The sequence below is a fragment of the Euleptes europaea genome, chromosome 2 (assembly GCF_029931775.1).
Source record: "Euleptes europaea isolate rEulEur1 chromosome 2, rEulEur1.hap1, whole genome shotgun sequence".
NCBI lineage: Eukaryota > Metazoa > Chordata > Lepidosauria > Squamata > Sphaerodactylidae > Euleptes > Euleptes europaea.
In genome coordinates, this window is record NC_079313.1 from 91,274,100 (window position 1) to 91,297,383 (window position 23,284).

At 43.2% G+C, this 23,284-nt stretch overlaps 1 protein-coding gene across 1 annotated transcript in view; it reads right to left on the bottom strand.

Annotated features, from left to right (window-relative positions):
• Positions 1-23,284, bottom strand: part of PM20D1 (peptidase M20 domain containing 1) — a 28,170-nt gene that overhangs the window by 3,215 nt on the left and 1,671 nt on the right. Inside the window, exons 2-10 of the mRNA XM_056844832.1 lie at positions 18,546-18,632; positions 15,087-15,322; positions 14,310-14,396; positions 13,442-13,575; positions 10,881-11,000; positions 8,153-8,228; positions 7,564-7,625; positions 7,238-7,316; positions 1,838-1,909 (exon numbers count right to left, since the gene is read on the bottom strand). Coding sequence (XP_056700810.1) covers positions 1,838-1,909; positions 7,238-7,316; positions 7,564-7,625; positions 8,153-8,228; positions 10,881-11,000; positions 13,442-13,575; positions 14,310-14,396; positions 15,087-15,322; positions 18,546-18,632 — 953 coding nt within the window. The remainder of the gene's footprint in view (positions 1-1,837; positions 1,910-7,237; positions 7,317-7,563; positions 7,626-8,152; positions 8,229-10,880; positions 11,001-13,441; positions 13,576-14,309; positions 14,397-15,086; positions 15,323-18,545; positions 18,633-23,284) is intronic.

Genomic DNA, 23,284 nt, shown 5'->3' on the forward strand with positions numbered 1-23,284 from the left:
GCATAACCAGGCAGGTGTCCTTCAGAGGCCTCACTTTGGGAGTCTGCCTTCCCATTACACTTTGTCCTGGTAGGGTGACAGATCAAAGTTCTTTCTAGGCAATCATTTCTGGATCACTGCCTCAAAAGACATTGCTTTAGACACCCTTCAAATATAGCCGTGTTCTCAATATGGTTCTATAAACATCTAAGAGCAATATCCAAATTTGGCTTTGCCGTCATACTCCCTAGAAGTAAACTTGACGTCCTTGTGGCAATAACTAAAGAAGCACAATGGGGCCAGCAACCAGACACAGGTGGAGGAATAGCTGGAGGAAACTTCAGATATACAGAAAAATCTGACTTCTCCCCCAGAAAGTGGGTGACCAAACCAAGATACAAGAAGGACTGAGAGCATGTGCTTCCAACCCTCAGTTCCATCACTGTTGGTCGGGTTGCATGGAAGCAAGCTGCTTTTTGTACACTTCCATTCAGCCTAAAGACAAACTGTCTATAATGTGCCTTTAGAAATGTGAGGGGGAAGTAAAGGGTATGCTGCTTACCTTTTTCCATGCTCCTCAACAGGAGCACTACAGGCAGGTAGCCTCAAAGCCCTGAATACATTGAACGCATAAAGCTGCCTTATACTGAATCAGACCCTTGGTCCATCAAAGTCAGTATTGTCTACTCAGACTGGCAGCAGCTCTCTAGGGTCTCAGGCAGAGGTCTTTCACATCACCTACTTGCCTGGTTCCTTTAACTGGAGATGCCAGGGATTGAACCTAGGATGTTCTACATGCCAAGCAGATGCTCTACTATTGAGCCATAGCCCCTCCAAGCTTCAAATTTTTAGTTCACCAGTTCTATGGGCTTTTGTCAACTCTCTAGAGCCTTTGTTGGGAGAGCATGGGGGCAGATGAGGGTCAAGCTATTCACCTCCCTCCATGGACCCAAGAGGAGTACAGTATGCAAACAACCTTTTAAAACCTGTTAAGTTGAGGACTGGGGTTTCTCGAAGGTGCCTGCCCTGTCACACCAAGATCCCTGTTTAGAAATCTTAAAGGTACATTTGGTGACTGGGATGCAGGTTCTGTTGCTGAAGATAAAACTCCTTACCCCTGCTCCCTCCCCAAATAACAGCACTATGGGGACATGTCCCTTTAAGAATGTTAGGATCAGGGCTTCTGGCCTGTGAACACCCTGTCAATACTCTGTCATCCTTTATTTAGCATTCTTAAAGGAACTAGGAGATAAACACCTCATCTCTCCCCACTCCTTCCTAAACAGCCCTGGCTTCTGGATAGGATTGCCAACTTCTAGGTGGTGGCTGGAGATCTACCACTATTACAACTGATCTCCAGGCGACAGAGATCAGTTCCCCTGGAGAAAACTGCCACTCTGGAAGGTGGAGTCCATGGCATTGTACCCCATCGAAGTCCCTCCCCTCCTCAAACCCCACCTTCCTCAAGTTCTACCCCCCAAGTCTCCAGGTATTTCCCAACCTGGAGCTGACAACCCTAATTCTGGATCACGGCTGCAGAGAGTCTCTGTGCCCTACTTAAGACCACGCAGGGATCAAACTCAGCACCACTAACAGGCAGAAGAGTCTGGATTAGTCACGAATCCAGCCTCTCCTCCTTGCTGTTCAACAGAACAGGAACTCTAGTCCCCTGCAACTGACTGTCCAGTATAATCTTGCTCCTTGCTCTGGTCTCCCCCTTCCAGCCTCTTGCTCTGTTGCCTCTGCTTGCGCCCCACATCTCCAGACAGCGCCCTGTTTTCATCTAACTGCCAGGCTGGCATGGCCTGAAATGCTTCAACCTTAGCATTTGTTACATTGCATCACATAGTCATAGTACCTGATCAACTGTTTGTGCAGGATGGATGCGAAAATTCACAGTTGCATTTGCAGATGGGGGAATAACATTAGACTACATAAGAAAAAAAACAAAGAAGTGTTAACATGCAGGAAAGTATCAAAATAGCTCCAGGCTATGACAGATCACAGTCACAAAGGCTGTAGGTTGAGGTAGTAGCTCCCAAACAAGGACTCAGGGGTTATTAGCAATTTCCAAAGCCAGACAGGATTCCTCTGGCATCCTGCAGCATCCTATTAAACCTGCAGCATCCTATTAAATAAAATTTGCATCTATTATTTAGGGGGCAGGTGGTCCTGGACTGCCTTACCCTTCTCTTCTGATGCGCCATCATTCTTCTCTCTTCCCTGGATCATTATCCTGGCAGTGAACGTAACTCTGGTCTTCCCTGGCCAGCAAGTACAGTTGCCAACCTCCAGGTAGTGGAAGAAAAATCAGACACCTCTATACACTTATCATAAGATGAGAAATTCAGTATAGGACTAGCTATGAGCAATGCCAACAATATTATGGCTATATATTCACAGTACGTGGTAATGTACCCACCAACTACTTATGTATCCAACAAGAATATGTATTTATTTCTTCTTCTTGTAAAATTTTCCAAAATGGCAAGTTCACAACAATTCCTATGTAAGGTAAGTATTGAAATAAAGTCAATTGAAATGTCCTTAAAGATGTACTTCTTTTCTTTGCAGCAGTTGATTAATGGCGTTCATTAGGATCCTTACCTGCAGTGGACGGAATCCTTCTACTTACCCCTTCTGGGGAAGTATAGTATTTTTTGTTCATAAATGGGTTATTCGGTTGAACCTGAGACTATAGATGATGATGAATAATTGCACGCAATATATTTTTGAAGAACTGAGGAAGAATTGGGCTGTGTGCCTTGAAACGATCGTTTTCTCCTGCAATTAATCAACTGCTGCAAAGAAAAGAAGTACATCTTTAAGGACATTTCAATTGACTTTATTTCAATACTTACCTTACATAGGAATTGTTGTGAACTTGCCATTTTGGAAAATTTTACAAGAAGAAGAAATAAATACATATGCTTGTTGGATATATAAGTAGTTGGTGGGTACATTACCACGTACTGTGAATATATAGCCATAATATTGTTGGCATTGCTCATAGCTAGTCCTATACTGAACCTCCAGGTAGTAGCTGGAGATCTATTACAACTGATCTCCAGCAGATAGATATTAGTTTCCCTGGACAAAATGGCTGCTGTGGCAATTGGATTCTATGGCACTGAAGTCCTTCTCCTCCCCAAACCCTCCCCTCCTCAGGCTCTGCCCCCAAAATCTCCAGGTATTTCCCAACCATGTCCACCTGCAGGATAGCGGACAGCCGAGGGCACAGTCAACCTGCTTCTCTCTTCTTCTAGCAGGGAGGCTTGTGTTAATGAAAGTGGGAGAGGGCAGCTGCTCATGCCTCATTTCAGAACCAGGCAATGTGAAATACAACTAGTTTCTTCCCTTTCTACCCTCGAGGGCTGCTGGCAGCAGCATCTGCCCTTTGAATGCTTGCCCAGGGGAGCGGTGCATGATAAATGACCAGGAAAAAAAAAATTCCCCACAGACAGTTGATGAAGTTTTCAATGAAAAGTATGATGGGGAAAATGCGTGTTCTCTCCCAAGATTTTCAGGACTGGAAAATCTTGTCGCAGAAGGATGGATTAGATATTGTGAGTTCCAATAATTTCAAACATAAAGCATAACTCAGTATAATGTCTTTTTATATGAAATATGTACATTTATACTAATATACATTGACACAGGGTACCTTTAAACCACAGTGTTAAACCCCACATAGCAGTGACAAATCTATGGTGGTTTCCACACAGGGACAGGCTTGGTGGTTTCCCCATTGCTGCTGTTAAGAGTGCAGGGCCCACGGGGCTTCCACATGACAGGTTTCCTGGCAGTTTCCCTGCCCCAGTCCTCCAGCAGCAGGCCCCCTTTCCCTGGGTCACTGAGGCCTTTGAATTTTTTTTAAAATGTTACCACCAGAATACTGTTATATCGATATAACAATTGGTATGACAGGTTCTCTGCATTCATTTAAAAAGGTACGTCTCTAGCTCCTTCTGTGGTGGATATATGCCTTTCCCTTTCTATTTCCTCACAGGAAATGGCTAGAAACTTACTGTTTTAGAAAATGAAAGCTGAGAATTCAGAGAACCTGTTACACATATTGTTACAATGGTATATTGATATAACACTATTCTCATGTTTGATTTTTTTAAAAAATAAAAAGCGAGGGGTGGGGGGATGGTTGTGATGGTCTCAGTGTCAGGGAAAATAGCTGCCAAATCCAATTTTTCCTGTCCATACAGTAGCCATCCATACTTTACTATGATATTTCCCAAAATGTCAGAGCAAAGCAACTTTGACAAAGATCAGAGAAAAGAAGTTGAATGCACCACAATGCTGTGGGGAAGAAGGGGAAAAAACCTGTTTCCCAACAACACTGAACCCAGAGCAGACAGGCCATTTCCACACAAGTTATATCTTTAATTGGAAAGCTGCGCCAAATCTTGTGCAGCAGGTACTTTTTAAAGAGCGAAAGGGGTATGCAGGTGGGGTGTGCATACTGACCCATGCCTGCCCCTCTCCCATCGACCTTTCCTCAAGGACAATTTCGCCTCATCCAGACGCTGATGCCACAAGCAACCCTGGCTAGAAAACATGTCGCTGGAAGGACAGAATACAGCACCCTCTGCCCACAAGCCCTCTTTGCACTTCAAACCAGGCATCATTCTACACATATAATATTCTGAAATCCACTCTATTTCTTGTTAGTGTTCCAGAATACCTGAATATGGAGCAGCTCCAAGCCAGGTTTTGCTTATGGCTCCCTCTCACCCTATAGGAGCTAGGCAAACTGCTGAGAAGGAAGGGGGTGTCACTCTGTTTTCTTTGGTTATGCTAATTTGTTCTTAGTGAAACCATACTGATGTGAAAAGATCCTTCTCATATTTCCGTGTGAATGCAGCTTCTTACAATATGATTAGATGCTGGTCTGCCCGGGTCATGCAGGGTTTAGGCTTTACACATGGTAGTAAATTACAGAAGAAAACCCAACATCTTTTTTCCGTTTCCACCACTGGGTGTCACTGTTTAACTATCACACCTCTGTGTCCAAGTCAAGGAAGAGGTTTGGAATAAAAATGTCACACCTTGTTTGGTATTCTGTTTTCAGAAAGTCTGTAAATTAATCAGACTATAGCAAACAACTGTCATCTAGATACTGTTCAGGCAAGTTCTGGGCCTCTGATTTTTAATTTAGTTACTAGAAAGATTTCCCCTCACCCATCCAACTTAATACGATCATCCATAAAACAATATAAATTAGCAACACACACACAACTTGGTAGGAAGATGTCTGTGTCATAGAAACATAGAACTGGAAGGGACCTCAAGGGTCATCTAGTACAACCCCTACACAACACAGGAAATTCACAACTACCAGTATGCTGTGGTGGTTAAGAGCAGGGGACTCTAATCTGGTGAACTGGGTTTGATTCCCCACTCCTCCACATGCAGCCTGCTGGGTGACCTTGGGCCAGTCAAAGTTCTCTCAGAACTCTCTCAGCCCCACCCGCCTCACAAGGTGCCTGTTGTGGGGGAAGGGAAGGCGGTAGAAAAAAGCGGGTTATAAAAGCCAACTCTTCTTCCCCCACTCTCCCCTGTTCTATGAGATTAGGAAGACAAAAAAACCTCCTGGATCCATGGCCAATGTGGCCTGTAGGAAAATTCCTTCCTGACCCCGAAGTGGTTATCTGCATTATCTCAGGCATGTAAGAAAGGGCCATGAGAGCTGAACACTGATTCATTCCTTCCTGCCCTCCCTCTTATGATCTGCCTAAGTTCACAGAATCAGCTTTGCTATCAGATGGCCAGCTAGCTTCTGCTTTAAAACCTCCTCAGAAGGAGAGCCCATCCCCTCCTTCCTAAATTGTGGTTCCCAAAACTGAATACAATACTCTAAGTGAGGTCTAACCAGAGCATAGTAAAGCGATACCATCATTTTGAGTGATCTGGACACTACTATTGATGCAGCCCAATTTTGCACTTGCCTTTTTAGCTACAGTATCAAACTTTTGACTCGTTCAGTAAATGGTCTACTAAGACTCCTAGATCCTTTTTGCACATACTATTGCTAAGACAAGTTTCTCCCATCCTATAATTATGCATTTGATTTTTCCTATCTAAAAGCAGAACATTACGATTTTTAGATGTACACCTAAAAATCATATGTGTTATTATGATAAACAGGTGTTTGAAAACAGCATCATATAGAAATTCTGAACAGAGGGCTAAGGAAGGCTGCAGCGCCCTGTAGAGCAGTGGTTCTCAACCTTTTTCTGACCGTGGCCCCCTTCCGACCTTGTTTCCTTCCTGTGGCCCCGCTGTCCTACCAGGAGAAAGGTAGCTATTTAAATGTTTTATTTGTAAATAGCCAAAGAACAAAGAAGCATAAACAGCCACACAAAATGCACACATGCAGTTCTTATTGGGAAACTGAAATTTACAAAAAATACTCCACAAAAAGGGAATACAACACACTAATAAACAACAATGTTCTCATACAAGCTCAGCGGTGGAGTGCGGAAGTGGAAGGGAGAAGGAAGTGGAAGTGATGTTGCCGCAGAGTGCGCATGGCGACCTATCCACTGGGAAGCACGGTCACTTCTCTGTTCACTCTACTTCTCTGTTTTCTATTTTCTTCACTTCTCGGTTTTCTTTTTTCTTTTCTGTTTTCTTTTCTTGGTCACTTCTCTGTTTTCTTCACTTCTCACTTCCCTCTGTGGTCCCCTAGTCTCACGCCGTGGCCCCCCATTTACGCAATTTTCACCTGTGCCCCCCTTGGAATATCCTGGGGGCCCCCAGGGGGCCATATGGTCCCAGGTTGACAACTGCTGCTGTATACTGTTTGTTGCAAATTCAGGTTTCTCACAGTGTAATTAATGAAATGGCTCTCCCTTTTACTTGCAGTAGAGGTTAACTACTCTGTTTTCTAACCACGGCAGAATTGTGATTACATTCATAGAACCATTCCATTGCAAGGAATGAAAACTTGAGTTAATTCTTAAGTAACGGTTTCAAAAGTCATGTGCAGTTTTCTGCCCCAGCAATTCCTTCAATTAAGCCCTTCTGAACCTTTGCCCAGGATGACCAGGTCACCGGCGAACAAAAGTCTGCAGTCTATTCCTTTTACTGTATATAGGGAGAGCAAGAAATGAGTCTACGTTCTAAGCTCAAGCAAGCGATAATAAAGAGGGGTATAAACTGTTATGCACCAGGAGTGGTAATGGAGGATGCTGGATCATTCTTACCCATATAACAAAATCCCTGAGAATTCATGTAACAGTACCTTGACTCCGGCATGAAACATGGTGATTGCAGTGGTGGTCCGAACTATGGCATTAGTGGATGGTGTTTGCTCAAGAATTCTGCATAAAGATTTAGAAAGCATTTAAATGCTTGAAACAGACACAAAATTCTAACAGATCAGAATTAAACAAACATAGGACCCTGCGTTCCACAAACACTACATTATTAAAACAACAAATGTAAACTTTTCTTGTTGGTTGTGCACAGCCTATACAGTCTATACTGAAACGGCAATATTTTGTACTTGGGGAAATTCTACAGACTCTGCCTTTGACCCCCCCTCCCAGCAATATAATTCTTTCTTACCTGCTGACAATTGGTGCAAACAGCCACAGATTTGCCATGACGATATTGAGAGGGAAGCTGAACTGAACAGCATGAGGAGAAAAAAAAAGCACACACACAGAAATCAGGAAACTTGGTTCCAGATACATATCTCTATGTTTCCTGCACTGTAACATTTGCCATTCAAAAGAAGAATTGCTGAAGAGATCCTATAAGTGCATCTGCTAGAAAGTGCTATTTATATTGAGCATGATCCAGACCAAGCCCTCTGTGCACAGAAGGGAAGTGAAGGTGTGAGGTCAGCAGAAAGGAACAGCATACACAAGGAGCAGTGCCCCAGAGAAAAGGTAATTCAGCAGGGCACTGGATGTCCCTGGTAGATTCTGCAGGAATCAGCCGTAAGTAAAACACGCTAGGAGCTAAGATTCTGCTCGTACCTTTCAACACTTTCCTAGAGGTAAGCCCCATTGACCAACACAAGAATTACTTTGGAGTATACCCTTTAAGGATTGTTCTCCAAAAATGTTAAATGTTAAAATGTTAAATACTGATCATTTCAAACTCGATTACTAGAAAGTGCAAGAGAGAACACATCCTGTTCAATACTTACATCTGGGGCCAAGTGTTCAAACATCATGATTTCAGGGCCCTTGCCAAACAGATTGGGCATGGGTTGCTGCTCCAACCTATAACAATAAAACACAAAGGAGGGAGAGATCAAATCAAATTGTATTCCATTCTTTCAGCAATTGTACACTTACAGGAGGAAAAATGGAAAACTAGTAGACAGGAACATGCAAGATGCCAACGCAGCAAAGTGATTACAGCACCAGACTAGGATCTGGGAACCCCAGGTTTGAATCCCTGCTCTGCCATGGAAGCCCACTGGGCAACTTCAGGCCAGCCAAATATTCTCAGCCTGACCTACCTCACAAGGTTGTTATGAGGGTAAAAAATGAAGGAGGGAAGAAAAGAATATGTCACCCTGAGCTCCTTTGAGGAATAAAAGTGAGGGACAGAGTTGGACTAAAAACGTCAATAGATACTAAATAAAAGCCACCATCAAACTATCAAAACCATCTACATCATGCAAGGACAAAGAAGTTTGCAAAGTAGGAGGATTTAACTTATATATTACCTGCACAGTGGCTGTTCTAGGGTAGCAAAACACTGTTCATTTGTTGGTATGAATTACTTGCCCCCTGCAAAACAATGTTGCAGTGAATGGGAACAAGAGAGAACTGCTCTGACAAAGGCAAGAGGTAACTGCTGACCTGGTCAATGTTTAAAGAGAACTGTTCCACATCTATGAATTTATTTAACTTTGTTAAATAAAGATGCATCCAGTTAGTCACATACAGAACCCAAAGGTAACATTATCTAGGCATAATGGGACTACCATATTGTTACACACAGAAGAGATTTCATAGTTTAAATTATGAGGCTTTTTCAGACTCAAAGGTTTTAGGGATAGGAGATAACTTGTTCCTTCCCCCCTATCTTAGCCTCTGTCCTCTATTCTTGCCTTCTTCCTTATGAGCTGGTTCACTTTCTCTGAGCTGGTTTACTTTCTCTCCACATCCACACCCAAACTCTTCCTCACCCCCTTTTACTCCTCCTGTATTATTGTTAATGTTTCCCAGTCTTTTGGCTTTTTGCTTTTGAGCACATTCCTATTTCCCTGATTCTTAAAAGGCCTTCCTTGTCACCCCATTCTCACCTCTCTTAACCACTACACTTTCCAGTGTAGTGCAGTGGTTAAGAGCGGTGGACTCTAATCTGGAGAACAAGGTTTGATTCCCCACTCCTCTACATGAAGCCTTCTGGGTGACCTTGGGCCAGTCACCGTTCTCTCAGAACTCTCTCAGCCCCACCTACCTCACAAGGTGCCTGTTGAGGGGAGAGGAAGGGAAGGCAATTATAAGGCGCTTTGAGTCTCCTTTAAAAAAGGTAGAGAAAATCGGAGTATAAAAACCAACTCTTCCTCTTCTTCTCCTCCTCCAAATGCCTTGAAGGCATTGCTGCCTTCACTTCTGGTCACACTGTCACGGCTTGTGTCGTTAAAGGGTCTACACTTTTAGAATGTATCATTTACTAAGAAATGAAGTTATCTTATTCAGCGAGATCTCACAGACAGGAGTCAATGATAATTCCTACTACTTTAGGCTTTCTATTGAAGTGTGCCAGAAAATTTATAAACAATGAACTTCCTTTAAATAACATTTATTTCACATAAAATATATATATGCATGTGAATATTTACACGCTCTCAAAACATATCATAAAATACATTATGATATATGTAAGCAGTTTCAAACAATCTTTTTAAGCAATTTCTATGTTTTATAATATTTCTCTCTGTGAGAGTTTAAACCTTTCCACTTGTATCTCTATTTCATTTAGTATACTACAGTTACGGAATCTTGTAAAAACATGGTTAGTGTATAATCATTACAGAATCCCTATCAAAACATGATTAATATAATGGGAAGGAAGATATGATTAGTAAAAACATCTAAGTGCTAGGAGTTCTAAGGTCTCCATCTTTGTCATGGAGCAGCCTGCCAGCATTTCACTTCAGATTCTAGCCTTTATGAGAACCAGAATTGCTGAACTGAATTCCCTTTCAAAAGGGATTTCTAGCTTTAGGCAAGAAGACTGTAAATCTGTATGCAAGAGATGGTAAGAGAGTGAAGCCTGACAACCAGAGTTGTCTCCCTTCAATCTTCTTAGGTTTTACATCTTTCAAGATGAAGAGAGCAAGGCCAGACAGCTTCAGCTGTCCTCCAGTTACTCCCTCCCTTCTGGCCGTTTGGTTCTGGCTTTTATTCTCTCAGACCAGTGGTCATCGGAGCTGAGAGACTAGAAGCTTCTGCCCTGGGTTACCCATATCCCTGCAATTGGTCACTCATGGTGCCAGGTGTGCCATTGTCACTTGGTCTGTGAAGAAAGCATTACCATGTTCCTGGCATTGAGTCTTAAAGTTCATAAGTGCAAGGTTACCATCTGTTATACTGTTTGAAGACTAGGTCTGAATCACTAGATAATGATTGGTAGAATTATTTCCTCCTAGCACGGCAGCTATCAGAGGGGCTAAACTCCCAGGCAGTAATGTCCTTTTACTAAGACCAACCAAAGTAACACAACATAGTGAGTTCTCCAGAACTCTTCATCAGGCAGGATGTTAAAAAAGGAGGGGGGAAGGGAAAAAAAAGATCTTTCAGGCCATGATATTAAGGTCCCTTGTTTGCATCCTGTATACAATGCTCTGCCTACTTCAGTGGGCACGGACAGCGTTAGTATCATGCCACGCCCTTAGCCGTCAGGCAACCTCTCACCTGGATAATGCTTCAGAGAGAATACCAATGCTCGTCCTTTTAGGTGGTGCAGAAGAATGGCCTGGTGCCATCATCACACTGAGATCGGCTGTAACGGCACCCTTTTCTGTGACAGCTATTCTGATGAATAAAAGAAACCAAAACAACCCCATCAATGAGATTCCAAATGCAACAAAGTGGAGTTTTCTACTATCATCTAGTGGGACAAAATTTATTGTTCTGGCTGATTCTTTTTTAAAAGGCAAAATAATAAAATGTGACAAGTCAGCAATAAAGCGGCAGAAGCCAGGGCTAACAATGTTATTCTTATGGCTTTGGGGGTCAAATTATAAGCCTTCTGTGTTGTGTTGCACAGCAGAATGCCATGCTAAGGCACCTCTGGCTTTTTCAAACCTGGAAAATCAATGCAATTCCTGAGGTCTAATGACTACTCAGCCCAGCTATCTAGCTCCTTTCAGGGATAAGGCTACGCTCTGCATAACAGCAGCAGTAATGCTGAACCAGGAGCTAAAGATTTGTAGGGGGCTGTTGAAATAATCTGGCCAGGCATTCATATCCCTGAGGTTAAACAGGTATTTCCCACAAGGAAGATGAGCTACAGAATACATTTTAACACTCCAGAGCAGGGGTCAGCAACCTTTTATAATTAAAGAGCCAAACTGTGTCAAAATTCAGAGCAAGAAATCAACAGAGCCAATATAAGGAAGCCTATTTGCATAACGGCAAACATACAGTTTAACATATTGTCGAAGGCTTTCACGGTCAGAGTTCATTGGTTCTCGTAGGTTATCCGGGCTGTGTAACCGTGGTCTTGGTATTTTCTTTCCTGACGTTTCGCCAGCAGCTGTGGCCGGCATCTTCAGAGGAGTAACACTGAAGGACAGTGTCTCTCAGTGTCAAGTGTGTAGGAAGAGTAATATATAGTCAGAAAGGGGTTGGGTTTGAGCTGAATCATTGTCCTGCAAAAAGTAACAAAGGTAATGTGCTAACCATTGTCCTGTAAGTAACAAGATAATGTGCTAATGAGGGTGTGGTATGTTAATATACTTACAGGACAATGGTTAGCACATTACCTTTGTTACTTTTTGCAGGACAATGATTCAGCTCAAACCCAACCCCTTTCTGACTATATATTACTCTTCCTACACACTTGACACTGAGAGACACTGTCCTTCAGTGTTACTCCTCTGAAGATGCCGGCCACAGCTGCTGGCGAAACGTCAGGAAAGAAAATACCAAGACCACGGTTACACAGCCCGGATAACCTACGAGAACCAATACAGTTTAACATTACTGGTCATTGAAACGGTGGTTAATCATTCATACATTCTCTACAGCCCAAACAGTGGTTGTTGCAGGTCTTTTAGTAGGAAGTAGCACACATGAGGTCTCATATTAACTAATAAATATACACAGGAACATCATGCATGATTGTTTTAGTACACTGTCATAAATCTGTACATGGTTTGCGCCTGGATTACTGGCAACTGTTCACTTCTGTCACTTCCTTTTCTGGAAAGCATCTCTAAGAAGCCTTTTAGTGCCACAAACATTTTTGCCTACCATTCCCTTCACATAATATTAGGTTGCCAACTGCTTGGAGGGGGGGGAAAGTCCTATCCCTTTAACAGGTGTTATTTACCAGGTGACGTTATTTACTTGCACATCATTAAAGGCTTCAGCTGTCCATTTCCATATATTAAGCCTCTGTTAAAGGGACAGGATATTTTTCTCCATGCCTGCTGACAATCCTAGCTCCCAGCTATTATAACATCTCACATGTGTGTGTGTTATGTGCCGTTAAGTCACTTTTAACTTATGGTGATCCTAGGAATTAATAACCTCCAAAACACCCTATCTTTAACAGCCTTCCTCAGGTTTTATAAAATGAGGGCTGTGACTTCCTTGATTGAATCAATCCATCTCATGTTGGGTCTTCCTCTTTTTCCGCTGCTTTCAACTTTTCCTAGCATTATTGTCTTTTCCAATGACTCTTGTCTTCTTATAACGTGACCAAAGTACAATCACCTCAGTTTGGTCATCTCATCCACACCTTGAATATATCTTGCTGAAGGTCAGTGGTGATGATGCCAGACTCCCCCCCGTTCTTTGATGTCAAATCTGGTGCTTACTAAGTCCAGTGGGGACACAGGCATGCCCTTTATAGATGTACCTGCTAGCCAGCTGATTAACAAAAGCCGGGTCTTTAAACAGCCAGCCATCTGACAATCAACTGTCAGGCAGCAAAGCCCTCAGGGAAGAAAAGGGGAGTGGTAGAGGACAGGTTACTCTGAGGCCACTATTGGCTCCTTGTGAACTTGGCTCCATGGGGCTTCTGTGTAGAGTGAGGGCAGAGGCTGAGAACGAATGTACCAGCTCTGGATCCCAGCCCAGAAAGGAGCAAAGCCATCGGTTGTAGTTCCCTGTTCCAGGACATGCATTTTTTTTTTGTTACATAGCTTTGAGGAAACCTGTTTGTCTGTCTAGACCAGCAGAGAGGCTCTTAAAGTGTAATCACAGGCAGCATTCATAATGGCGAATGTCCACCCTTCCATACTTACATAGCTGCAGGCTTCTTTAATCCAGTTATAACCCCATCTAAAATGAACATTCCCTCATCGAGCAAGAAAGAAAGTTGCACTCCTCTAGCTTCAAGCTTAGCTGCAATCTTCACGGCTCCTTTTTGACCACCCACCTGCCAAATCCATAACAAAATCATCTTAGCAAACCAAACCATTTGCTGACTATGCTATTTCAGGCAGCTGCAATGAGCCTGTGCATTAGTTGAGGACCAACATAGGTACCTTCTACAAGAGTTATCAAGTGATTTGTTCTGCCCCAAACACTGAAGCCTCTTGCTAAACAAACTCTGCATTATTTCATTTGTAACAACAACACTATTTTCTGAATCCTGCTATAATCCTGAACTCGGGAGACATACTGAGGGATGCAAATGTACCAGCTACTATACTAGAATGTATTCACTTCTGCAAGTGCAGTTGCTGGTCTTGTTCCAGAACATAAGGAAAAGTAACACAGTGTACCAATCTATTTCTAACAACAAATTCATAAGCTCACTGTTCATTATACCTGTTTCCCTAATGAAGTCTTTGCTACATTAACTTGCATAAATAAGGACCTATCTGTTTACTGCAGCAGGACAGCAACTGCTCAGCAAAACCCACATTTCCATGTTGCTGAGAGCTGATCAGCAAATAGGCACCTAGTTCTTCAATATATGGAAGATACCTCAAGGCAGCACAAAACCTTAGAGGATCTTCTTAAGGAGTAGCAAGCAGACCTACTCAAGTTCATTAACAATGCTGGCCACTAGATTCCAAGATGGAGTCTATTGTTTCAGCCTTTGTGGAAAATAAATATAAATACATAGATATACAAGGGGGAAATAAGAAAGACATAACAGAATACCTCTTCATCATGCCCAAGGCCGATAAAGAAAGACCTGCGAGGCCTATAATTTCGTCTCAGTAAGAATTCTAGAGCCTGCAGAATCCCCTGAGGAACAGAAAACAAAATGTTCAACACCAAACCATTTGCATCATGCCTAGAGAACATACCCCACCCCCTGCGAGCAACAAAGCTAACTAGAAAGGGAGTGGGGAGAGGCTGTGGCTCAGCAGTAGAGCATCTGTTTGGCATGCAGACTGTCCCAGGTTCAATCCCCAACATCTCCTATTAAAGGGATCAGGTAGCAGATGATGTGAAAGACCTCTGCTTGAGACCCCAGAGAGCAGCTGCCAGTCTGAGTAGTCAATACTGACCTTGATGGACTAACGGTCTCATTCAGTATAAGGCAGTTTAATGAGTTCATGTGTCCACACAGTTCATATACACAGAGTTAAATACATTTCAAACAATTTGATTAAGGGCTGACTTAAATGTGAGGAAGGGAAGGCACAAGAACTTACCTGTGTGACTTTCCAAGAGCTTCTGCCTGTGGAAAGCAACTATGCCTACTTAATTACTAGTATGTCAGAGACTGGTAACCTGAGCAGGTGTTGCACCGGCATGCTAACTAAATGAGGTTGAGCCAGAGCGTATGCTGCAAGAAACCAGTAAAGTGTAGCAAAATACAGCCAGCAAAATTTTTACAAAATAGTTTCTAAGGTGGCACATCCAACTTTTGTTGTCAACTCACAAAAACCTTTGCATATCTCCAAAACTGGGAACGATGTCAAACCATACCATAACAGAATTTTTGTTATCCAACGTTCCTCGTCCGTAGATAAACCCATCACGTTCCTCAGCTGAGAAAGGGTCATCAACGTCCCATCCTGGTGGAGAAGCTGGAACCACATCTATGTGTGCAAGTAGCATGTAGGGTTGTAGCTGAGGGTCAGAGCCCTGGATAGTGAATAGGTGGCTATATTCCCCAATAACTTCGTGTTGAATGAACGAGGCAGAGAACACTGCAGGAAAGACTTCAGGAAGGAGAAAGAAGAGATGAAAAGAATTAAATAAGATTGCTCTTGACTTTGAAGTTATACACTGTACAAACACATCTCTAATGGAATTAGTGAAAACACCATGAAACTTCCAAGCCAATCTGGCCTGGACAGCCCATTTTAAGAATGCTCATAATAGGGCTTTAGTGACAACAAAGGCCATAGCACCTTTTTTACTGCAAAGCTGGCCACTTTCCCCCCTGCTGCTATCTCAGTTTTTCATGCAAAAGTAGGTGGTCAGCTTCTCTACAGAGCCCCGATATGGATTGAGGCCTGTAGAGAGACAGTAGATTCCCTTTTGCCATTATCTTTGTGGCAGATCACAGGGTTGCCAAACTGTGTGGCTATTGTCTCTTTAAGGGTGGAACTAGGCTTGTGATTTCTGGAAGCACGGGCATGGGTAAGGGCCTTCAGACTGGCTTAAAATGTTATTGCCACAGAAGCTAATGCCTCAGTCTATTAAAATCTGATTCTTATGCTACCCCATGGAGAAAATGAATAGAGATTAGACTCCAGCTGCTGGTTTTTAGCAGTAGGGAGTTGGAGATATTGGAGAGCAACCAAAATGATCAGGAGGCTAGAACTATTGCCCTATGAGGAGCAGTTAACACCCTTAGGGCTGTTCAGCTTAGAAAAAAGGCAGGTAAGGGAAGACATGATTGAAGTCTATATTATGCATGGTGTGGAGAGAGTGGACAGGAAGATAATACCAGAATGCGGGATGACCTGCTGAAGTTGAAGGGTGAGAGATTGAAAACAGACAAAAGGAAGTATTTCTTCACACAACACACAGTTAAATTGTGGAACTCCCTGCCCCAGGATGTGGTAATGACTGCTAACCTGGAAGGCTTTAAGAGGGGAGTAGACATGTTCATGGAGGATAGAGCTATCAAAGGCTACTAGTCAAAATGGATACTAGTCATGATGCATGCCTATTATCTCCAGTATCAGAGGAGCATGCCTATTATTTAAGGTGCTATGGAACACAGGGAGGATAATGCTGCTGCAGTAGTCTTGTTGGGGGCTCCCTAGAGGCACCTGGTTGTCTTACCCAAAGTCACCCTTACCATATTTAGATTTTTTTAAACTGTTCCTTGATGTAGGAGAGCATTTACGCTTGCAAGATTAAACTCTATCCATAAGAACATAAGAAAGGCCCTGCTGGATCAGACAAAGGCCCATCAAGTCCAGCAGTCTGTTCACACAGTGGCCAACCAGGTGCCTCTAGGAAGCCACAAACAAGATGACTACAGCAGCACCATCCTGCCTGTGATCCCTTCTCAAGCAATGCAAGGTTGAATGCAGAGGACTCTGATAGATTTTGTGACTGTGCTTCTGTTTACTGGAATGTGGTACCTTTTGCAGTATTAGGGATTTGTGGATTACTTCTCTTTCCTGTGACAATGAGGGCTTGGCAACATCAGATAAGGTTAAGAAACTCTTGGCAGGCGTGGATTTAGGAGTCACATTGTCTGTAGCCAATTTTTTAACTTACGTAATTAAATTCAAAGGGCCTCAAGCGCAGTAACTGGTTGGTTATTTAAATTACTTATTTTTGTTGTAGAAAAGATCAAGAGTCCAGTATCACCTTAAAGACTAACAAAATTTCTGGCAGGGTATGCGCTTTTGTGAACCACAGCTCAGTTCTTCAGATATTTTTGTTGTATCTAGTTTGACATTGCTCAAGGCCTGTAGGCTAAATGAGCAGTATCATTAAAGGAAACATCATGAAAAGTATAGATCAAGTTTTTTAAGTTTCACAAAGCTTGGTATATTTCAGAGAATTCTACTGGATTAGACCAGTGGTTCCCAAAGTGGGCAGTACCACCCCCTGGGGGGCGTTGGGATTACCTAGGGGGGCACTAAGAGGCAAGGGGGCATCAGGGGGGCGCTGGAGGTGGGCCCCTTCAACCGTGTTGTTGGATAGGGCAGGTGGCGCTGTGGTTGAGTTTGTGGAACCAAAGGGGCGGTGGCCTGAAAAGTTTGGGAACCACTGGATTAGACAAATGAGGAAATGAATAGCCTACAGCTCTCTCAAAGTGATGATAGATATTTTGAAGCATAAAAACCTCTGCATTGACAGAGCTGCTATCCTCTCTCCTGATATTTATAAAATCTACAAAACTCAATGAGCAGCTACATATATTGATAGATTTTTATTGTATAATATTACAAATGCATCTCGCTCGTTGTTAAAAAAATACTCAGAAATATTACCATTATTGAGTAAGCAGTAAAATTAACAAGATTAAAAATAGTTAGGGCCAAAACAATGCAAAACTAATAGACTTTTCTGAACAACATAACTGAAAAATCATATTTAGTAGTTCATGCATTTATAGGCTACGTCAACCTAGTTTGGATGAAAATGTCAATACTTTGCTATTTAGTCTGAGCCTCAGGCTCACATCTTTTGGGCTCTCATCTTCCTCATCCTCCTTTCTCCCCTTGCATGATCCAATTCACTTATTAGCTCAGGCAAACCACACTTTGTCATTACATTTAAATTGGCAGAATTGATTTCATGTTTGCCTTCTAAACCAAAATTGGGAACTAGGGTTTGGATTTTTCCTGTACTAGGAAGTCAAGGAGGAAATCAGAGGATAAGAAGGGAGGAGGAAGGGGAAGGAGGGCAGGCATGAATCTGTGGCACACTGCCAATCCTCCAAATCATGAAATCTCAGCAATCCTTATTGCACCCTGCACAGTAGGCCAATATCACCGTATTGAAAATGGAGTTGAGGAGGGATAATGGCTCTCCTATGGTCAGCTTGCAAGTTCTCAGATGAATTGAAATCTGAACCCAAGACTTCCAGGCTCACAGTTCACACTTTTAGTCACAGTTCACACTTTTAATAACTGTTCACCGTGTTACTGTGGATCCAAGACTTTAAGTGCTCCAGCATCAACAGTGACCTAACAGAAACTCTTGCAATGCAGACAGATCTGCAAACAAGTCTGCGAATAAAAGATTTTTGGGTGGTTTATAAGCTTAATCACATAGTGATTAATTTGATCTTCTTTTCTAACATCCCATAGTTGCTTCAGTTAGTTAAGCTGCACTCTCTCCCATTTTTGTGTATGTAATAATTCAGTTCCAGTGACAAAAGGATTGACAATCCAAATACTGTATTTTATAAACTTTCTGTGTAGAAAATTCCCACCTCCCCTTCAAAAGCAGCAATGCAAATTAAAGTACCTTTACGGATATAAGGCTCAAACTCTGCCAGGGCAGTTGTATTCTGGTCATCTGGCGCAAAAGAAACTGTTTGCAACCTGATGGCACCTTGCAACATATAAGAAAGATATTTTACCATTTTTGACAGTGAAATGACCTGAAAACATAGAGCCTACAGAAGCTATTATCAATAGACTGACAGCCCTACAAGTATCGTCTCCAAGATGTCATTTTCCATGGTCACTGTGAACGCCAGTTGTTTTTTTGTGGTCTGTTGCATCTCTCGGTGATATAAAGGGGCCCCACATAAAAATGTATGCAGTTGGTGCATCAAGGGCAGAGTGAGATCCCCAGACTCCATCAGAGAAGATGTGTCTGGTGGATCACATAGCACAAATCCAAGGTGAGGGCATCTCTTACTTAGAAGCTCGTCCGGTAATAGAATTGAGCCTGTATGGTTCTACCATAACATTAGGTAGCTGGAGAGTTATTCTATGGAAAGGAATTTATATGAAGAATTTTTAAATCAAACATAAGTCCAGCAGCAGCAGGCATTTGTGGAGTAACTGTGAAATACTGCTCTGTGACAGGTTATGTTATGCGGTGATAGCAGCGGGACCAGATCTGAGCCAGCAACAAATAAGAATACCTAATCATTCCATAATGACAAGCCTAAAGGCTGAGGTCACAAAATGCTGGCTATATTTTTCTCCCTGGTATCACCAGAACTGCCTCTTTATACAGAAGTCGAGACAGAAAAATTTACTTTGTTGAAATGGGTACTTATCAACTGATTGCATTTGTGACTTGGCAAACCAATCATACCTATAATTACAGGGTGCTGCAAATTCCATGTGTGCAGTTCAACAAATCAACCTACCCCCCCCAAAAAAGGCCCTTAAATACAGGAGGTTTAGGAAATGGACTGCCAGAACTGTAAAATGTCATTTTATCATTTATTACATGCCTTACATTCTACTAAGTAGTGTACAAAGGATGTTCCTGCCAACATGGTTTACACTGTAACAGACATAGCAAAAAAGGAAGAAGGTACTGTATGATTGAGAGGAAAGGAAAATTAATGCACAGACTTACTATTGATGATCAAATGATGTGATAGGAGAACCTGCTTATATTTTTCATAAAGAGGATGGTTGCATCTATTTTTAATGCAGGGGAGAGGAATAAAGCCTTCCCCTCCCCTTTACTTGCTGGTCTGTTGCTACAAGCATTTCCCCCTGAAAGCTGCTAAACAGTGCCAGCCATCTTGTTAAATGACTCCGTATAATAAATAAGCAAACATAACTAGACTGAATAAATATCTCTCACACATTCATGTAGTATTACTTCCCCCACAATGTATATAGATGCTGTTGTGATTAATGAAATACAAGTTCATTTAAAAGCCTTACTGAATTCATAGTAGCTTTTTGTCATTACGTATTTTCTTAATCAGCAGCTAATAATAGTACAACTACTCTCATGAGAGTCCATGGCATTTTTGATGTTAAAAGGGGTCCTCATATCCAAAAAGGTTGGAAACTACTGGATTAGAGTTTCATGAGATGATGTAGAGAAAGGGGCAGGGGCTCTTTCCTTTCCCCTGCATGGTGTTTTGAGTTTACTTTTATTTTTTACTTCATTTATACCCTGCCTTTCTTCCCAATGGGGACCCAAATCACCTCCATTTTATCCTCACGACAACCCTGTGAGATAGGTTAGGCTGACAGTGTGTGACTGGCCCACCTTCACCCAGCAAGTTTCCACGGTAGAGCGGGGATTCAAATCTGGGTCTCCCAGATCATAGTCTGACACTCTAACCACCATACTACACTAGCTTTCCAATTAAAATAAACTGTCATCCCCAGGGTTACACGTGAACAAGCAGACACATGAATACATACATGAGGAACCTTGACATATTGTGTCAAGACCCTGATTTGACTTAGCAGCCAGGAGAATTGACTACCATTGGAACCTGGGAGAGAGGAGCCATGCTGACAAGTGGTTTAAATGCTTGCTGTCTCTCTCCCCACCTCTTCAGGGATCTATAAGCCCTCAGGAATTCATTCGGACAAATTTCTCTTTGCGCATTTCCTTTAATTGCCTCTCAATATTCCAGAGGGTACCTCAGACGGTTTTTGTGAGGATAAAATGGAAGAGAGAAGAATGGGTCCCCACTGGGGAGAAAGACATGATGTAAATAAATAATAAATATAGCTGAAAATGTGTGGGCAAGTAAAACATAGGTTGGCTGGGAAGGAGACAAGGAAGCAGAGGAACAGGAGAGGATATGGAGGCTGCAGGGATGAGGGCAAAAGTAAATAATGTGGGGAGGGGGATACAAAGGAAAGTGAGGTGCCCCTGCAAGTACCTGCAGGTTTACTTACCAGGCAACTGAGCCCAAACAGGCTGGCACTATGCAACTGGGCCAGATTTTGCATAAGGAGAGGCTGCCAGGGAGAGGGGAGGAGGAAAGCTGAAGACACAGAGAAGGTAAAGGTTGTTAGGCTGGTGGGTGGGAAGGAGAGAAAGAAGTACGAAAACAGAGATGCTATGGGGGTTTTCAGGGAAGGAAAAGAGGAAATAGTCGGGGAAGGGAAAATGAGGTTCCCTGCTTGTAACAATCTATCTTCTAGTTCCTCTGTTCTCCCATCTTACTTTAAAAAAACAACCCCCTTAATCTAGTCCTTTTTGTTTTAGAGATACTTATTCCCTATAGTATCTTAGCAATGAAAAACAGCTAGAGATTTCCTTTTAAAAATAAAAACTGGGAATTTAGAGGAACTGGACTGTTTTAACATTACAGCAATATGTCAATTACTGAGCCTCTTAAATATTGTGATATTTCACATAAGGGATACATATTTTTATATAATAATAAATCAGTGTCTACATCCTGCCAAAAATACCTATAGGGGTTTACACCACTTAACACTGGCTCACAACTCCCTTTAGCATCCATTGCCTCAATACATTAAAGAAGACTTTGTACCTATCAACAGGCCTTACAAACAAGACTGCAGAATTTATCAGTGAACTTGCTAAGATCAGTAACATATAATGACATTTTAACCATAGTAGGTGAAAGGGAAGGCAGGCTTTATATTTCATAGAATCATAGTTGGAAGTGACCACCAGGGTCATCTAGTCTGGAAGTCTGGATTTTTTCAAGTGCCTTGGGAGCTATCAATCAAAAGATGGTGGCTCATGGGTGGAGTCATTCACAAAATGGCAACTTATGCAAAAAAGCCAAGATGGGGACACTTTCCTGTTGCTGTGTAATCCACACACCCAAATAACTTGATCTGTGGGGGGAAACACACAGTTCTTCTATTTCCTAGGGTTGCCTGGCTGAAGCCAGGAGCAACGGGGAGGGCAGGACAAGCACACTGGCATCATGCAGGTGTGCTGATGTTACTGCTGTCAAATACTGGTTGTGATATCATGATTTGGGGGGGCTCTGTGTGTGTGTTAAGTGTCATCATGCTGCTTCTAATTCATGGTGACCCTATGAATCAAGGTCCTCCAAAACATCCTTGCTCAGGTCCTGCAAACTGAGGGCAGTGACTTTCTTTATAGCAGAGGACATTTTTTGTGGCCCTCGGGAGCTCCGGGGGCCTGCCACAGAGGCGCAGCACAGGGCAGCCCTCCCTGAGGGTGTTCCTGGGGCCACGGCTTGCAGGGGCGCTGCGGCACCCTTTGGACAGCCTCTTGCCGACTGACGGCTGTTGGTCGGCGAGAGGAGGGGGAGGGACGCTTCCCCCAAGGCTGCCCCCTATAGCCGCAGCGTGCAGGAACGCCAGTGAACACTGTAAGCCCCTCTTGCTGCCTGTCGGCTGTTGAGCAGTGAGAGGGAGGGGGGGGAAAGAGGCCTGTGGCTACCGGCGGCAGAGCATGCACGCAGGAGCTGATCGGGCTTCGGGGTGCCTTTTGTGGACTCTGGGGTGGGGAGGGCATGGAGCCTGGGGCCAGGTCTCGTTGGGCCAGCGGGTGTGTGTGTGTGTGTGTGGGGGGGGGGGGAAGGCTTTTCTGTCTCCCTCTCTTTCTGTCTCTTTCTTTCTGTCTCCCTCCGTCCTTTTCTTTCTCCCCCTCTTTCCATTTCTTTCTCCCACTCTCCCTTTCCCTCTTTCTCTGTTTTCCTTCCTTCCTCCCTTGCTGATCGACTGCGGGCTGAGCCCCCTGGCGCCTCGTTTGCTCGGGCCCACCGCTGGCTGCCGTCCCGCCTGGGAGGGGGGGAGAACCACGGGTGCCCTCCAGGCCTTCTCTGCATGGCCTCCCCTGGGGTTGCTAACCTCCAGGTGGTGGCCGGAGGCCTGGCAACCCTAGCCTCTCCACCTCCCCACCGGGAGATCTACACCTGGTATGGCCCCCGAATGATGTTATAAATGTGCAAATGGCCCTCGGCAGGAAAAAGGTTCCCCACCCCTGCTTTATAGAGTCAATCAATCTCATATCGGGTCTTCCTCTTTTCCTGCCGCCTTCAACTTTTCCTAGCATTATTGTCTTTTCCAGGATTCACAAAAACTCTATATTTAAACCACAGAGTTCTTGGAAAATCCTACTGCACCCCCCACCCCTAATCATAAAGTCTCTTCCAGTTTGTGTGCCAACATTACACACCCCATTTCCTCCCACTTTCCAGTGTTTTTGGTGCTGGTGGGCAATGACTGGGTTTGCTGGTAGACCTGACAACCCTAAATTGTTTTCCCTGGAAGAGAAAATAGTAGCTTTGATGCACAGGGAAAGTAGCATGTTCC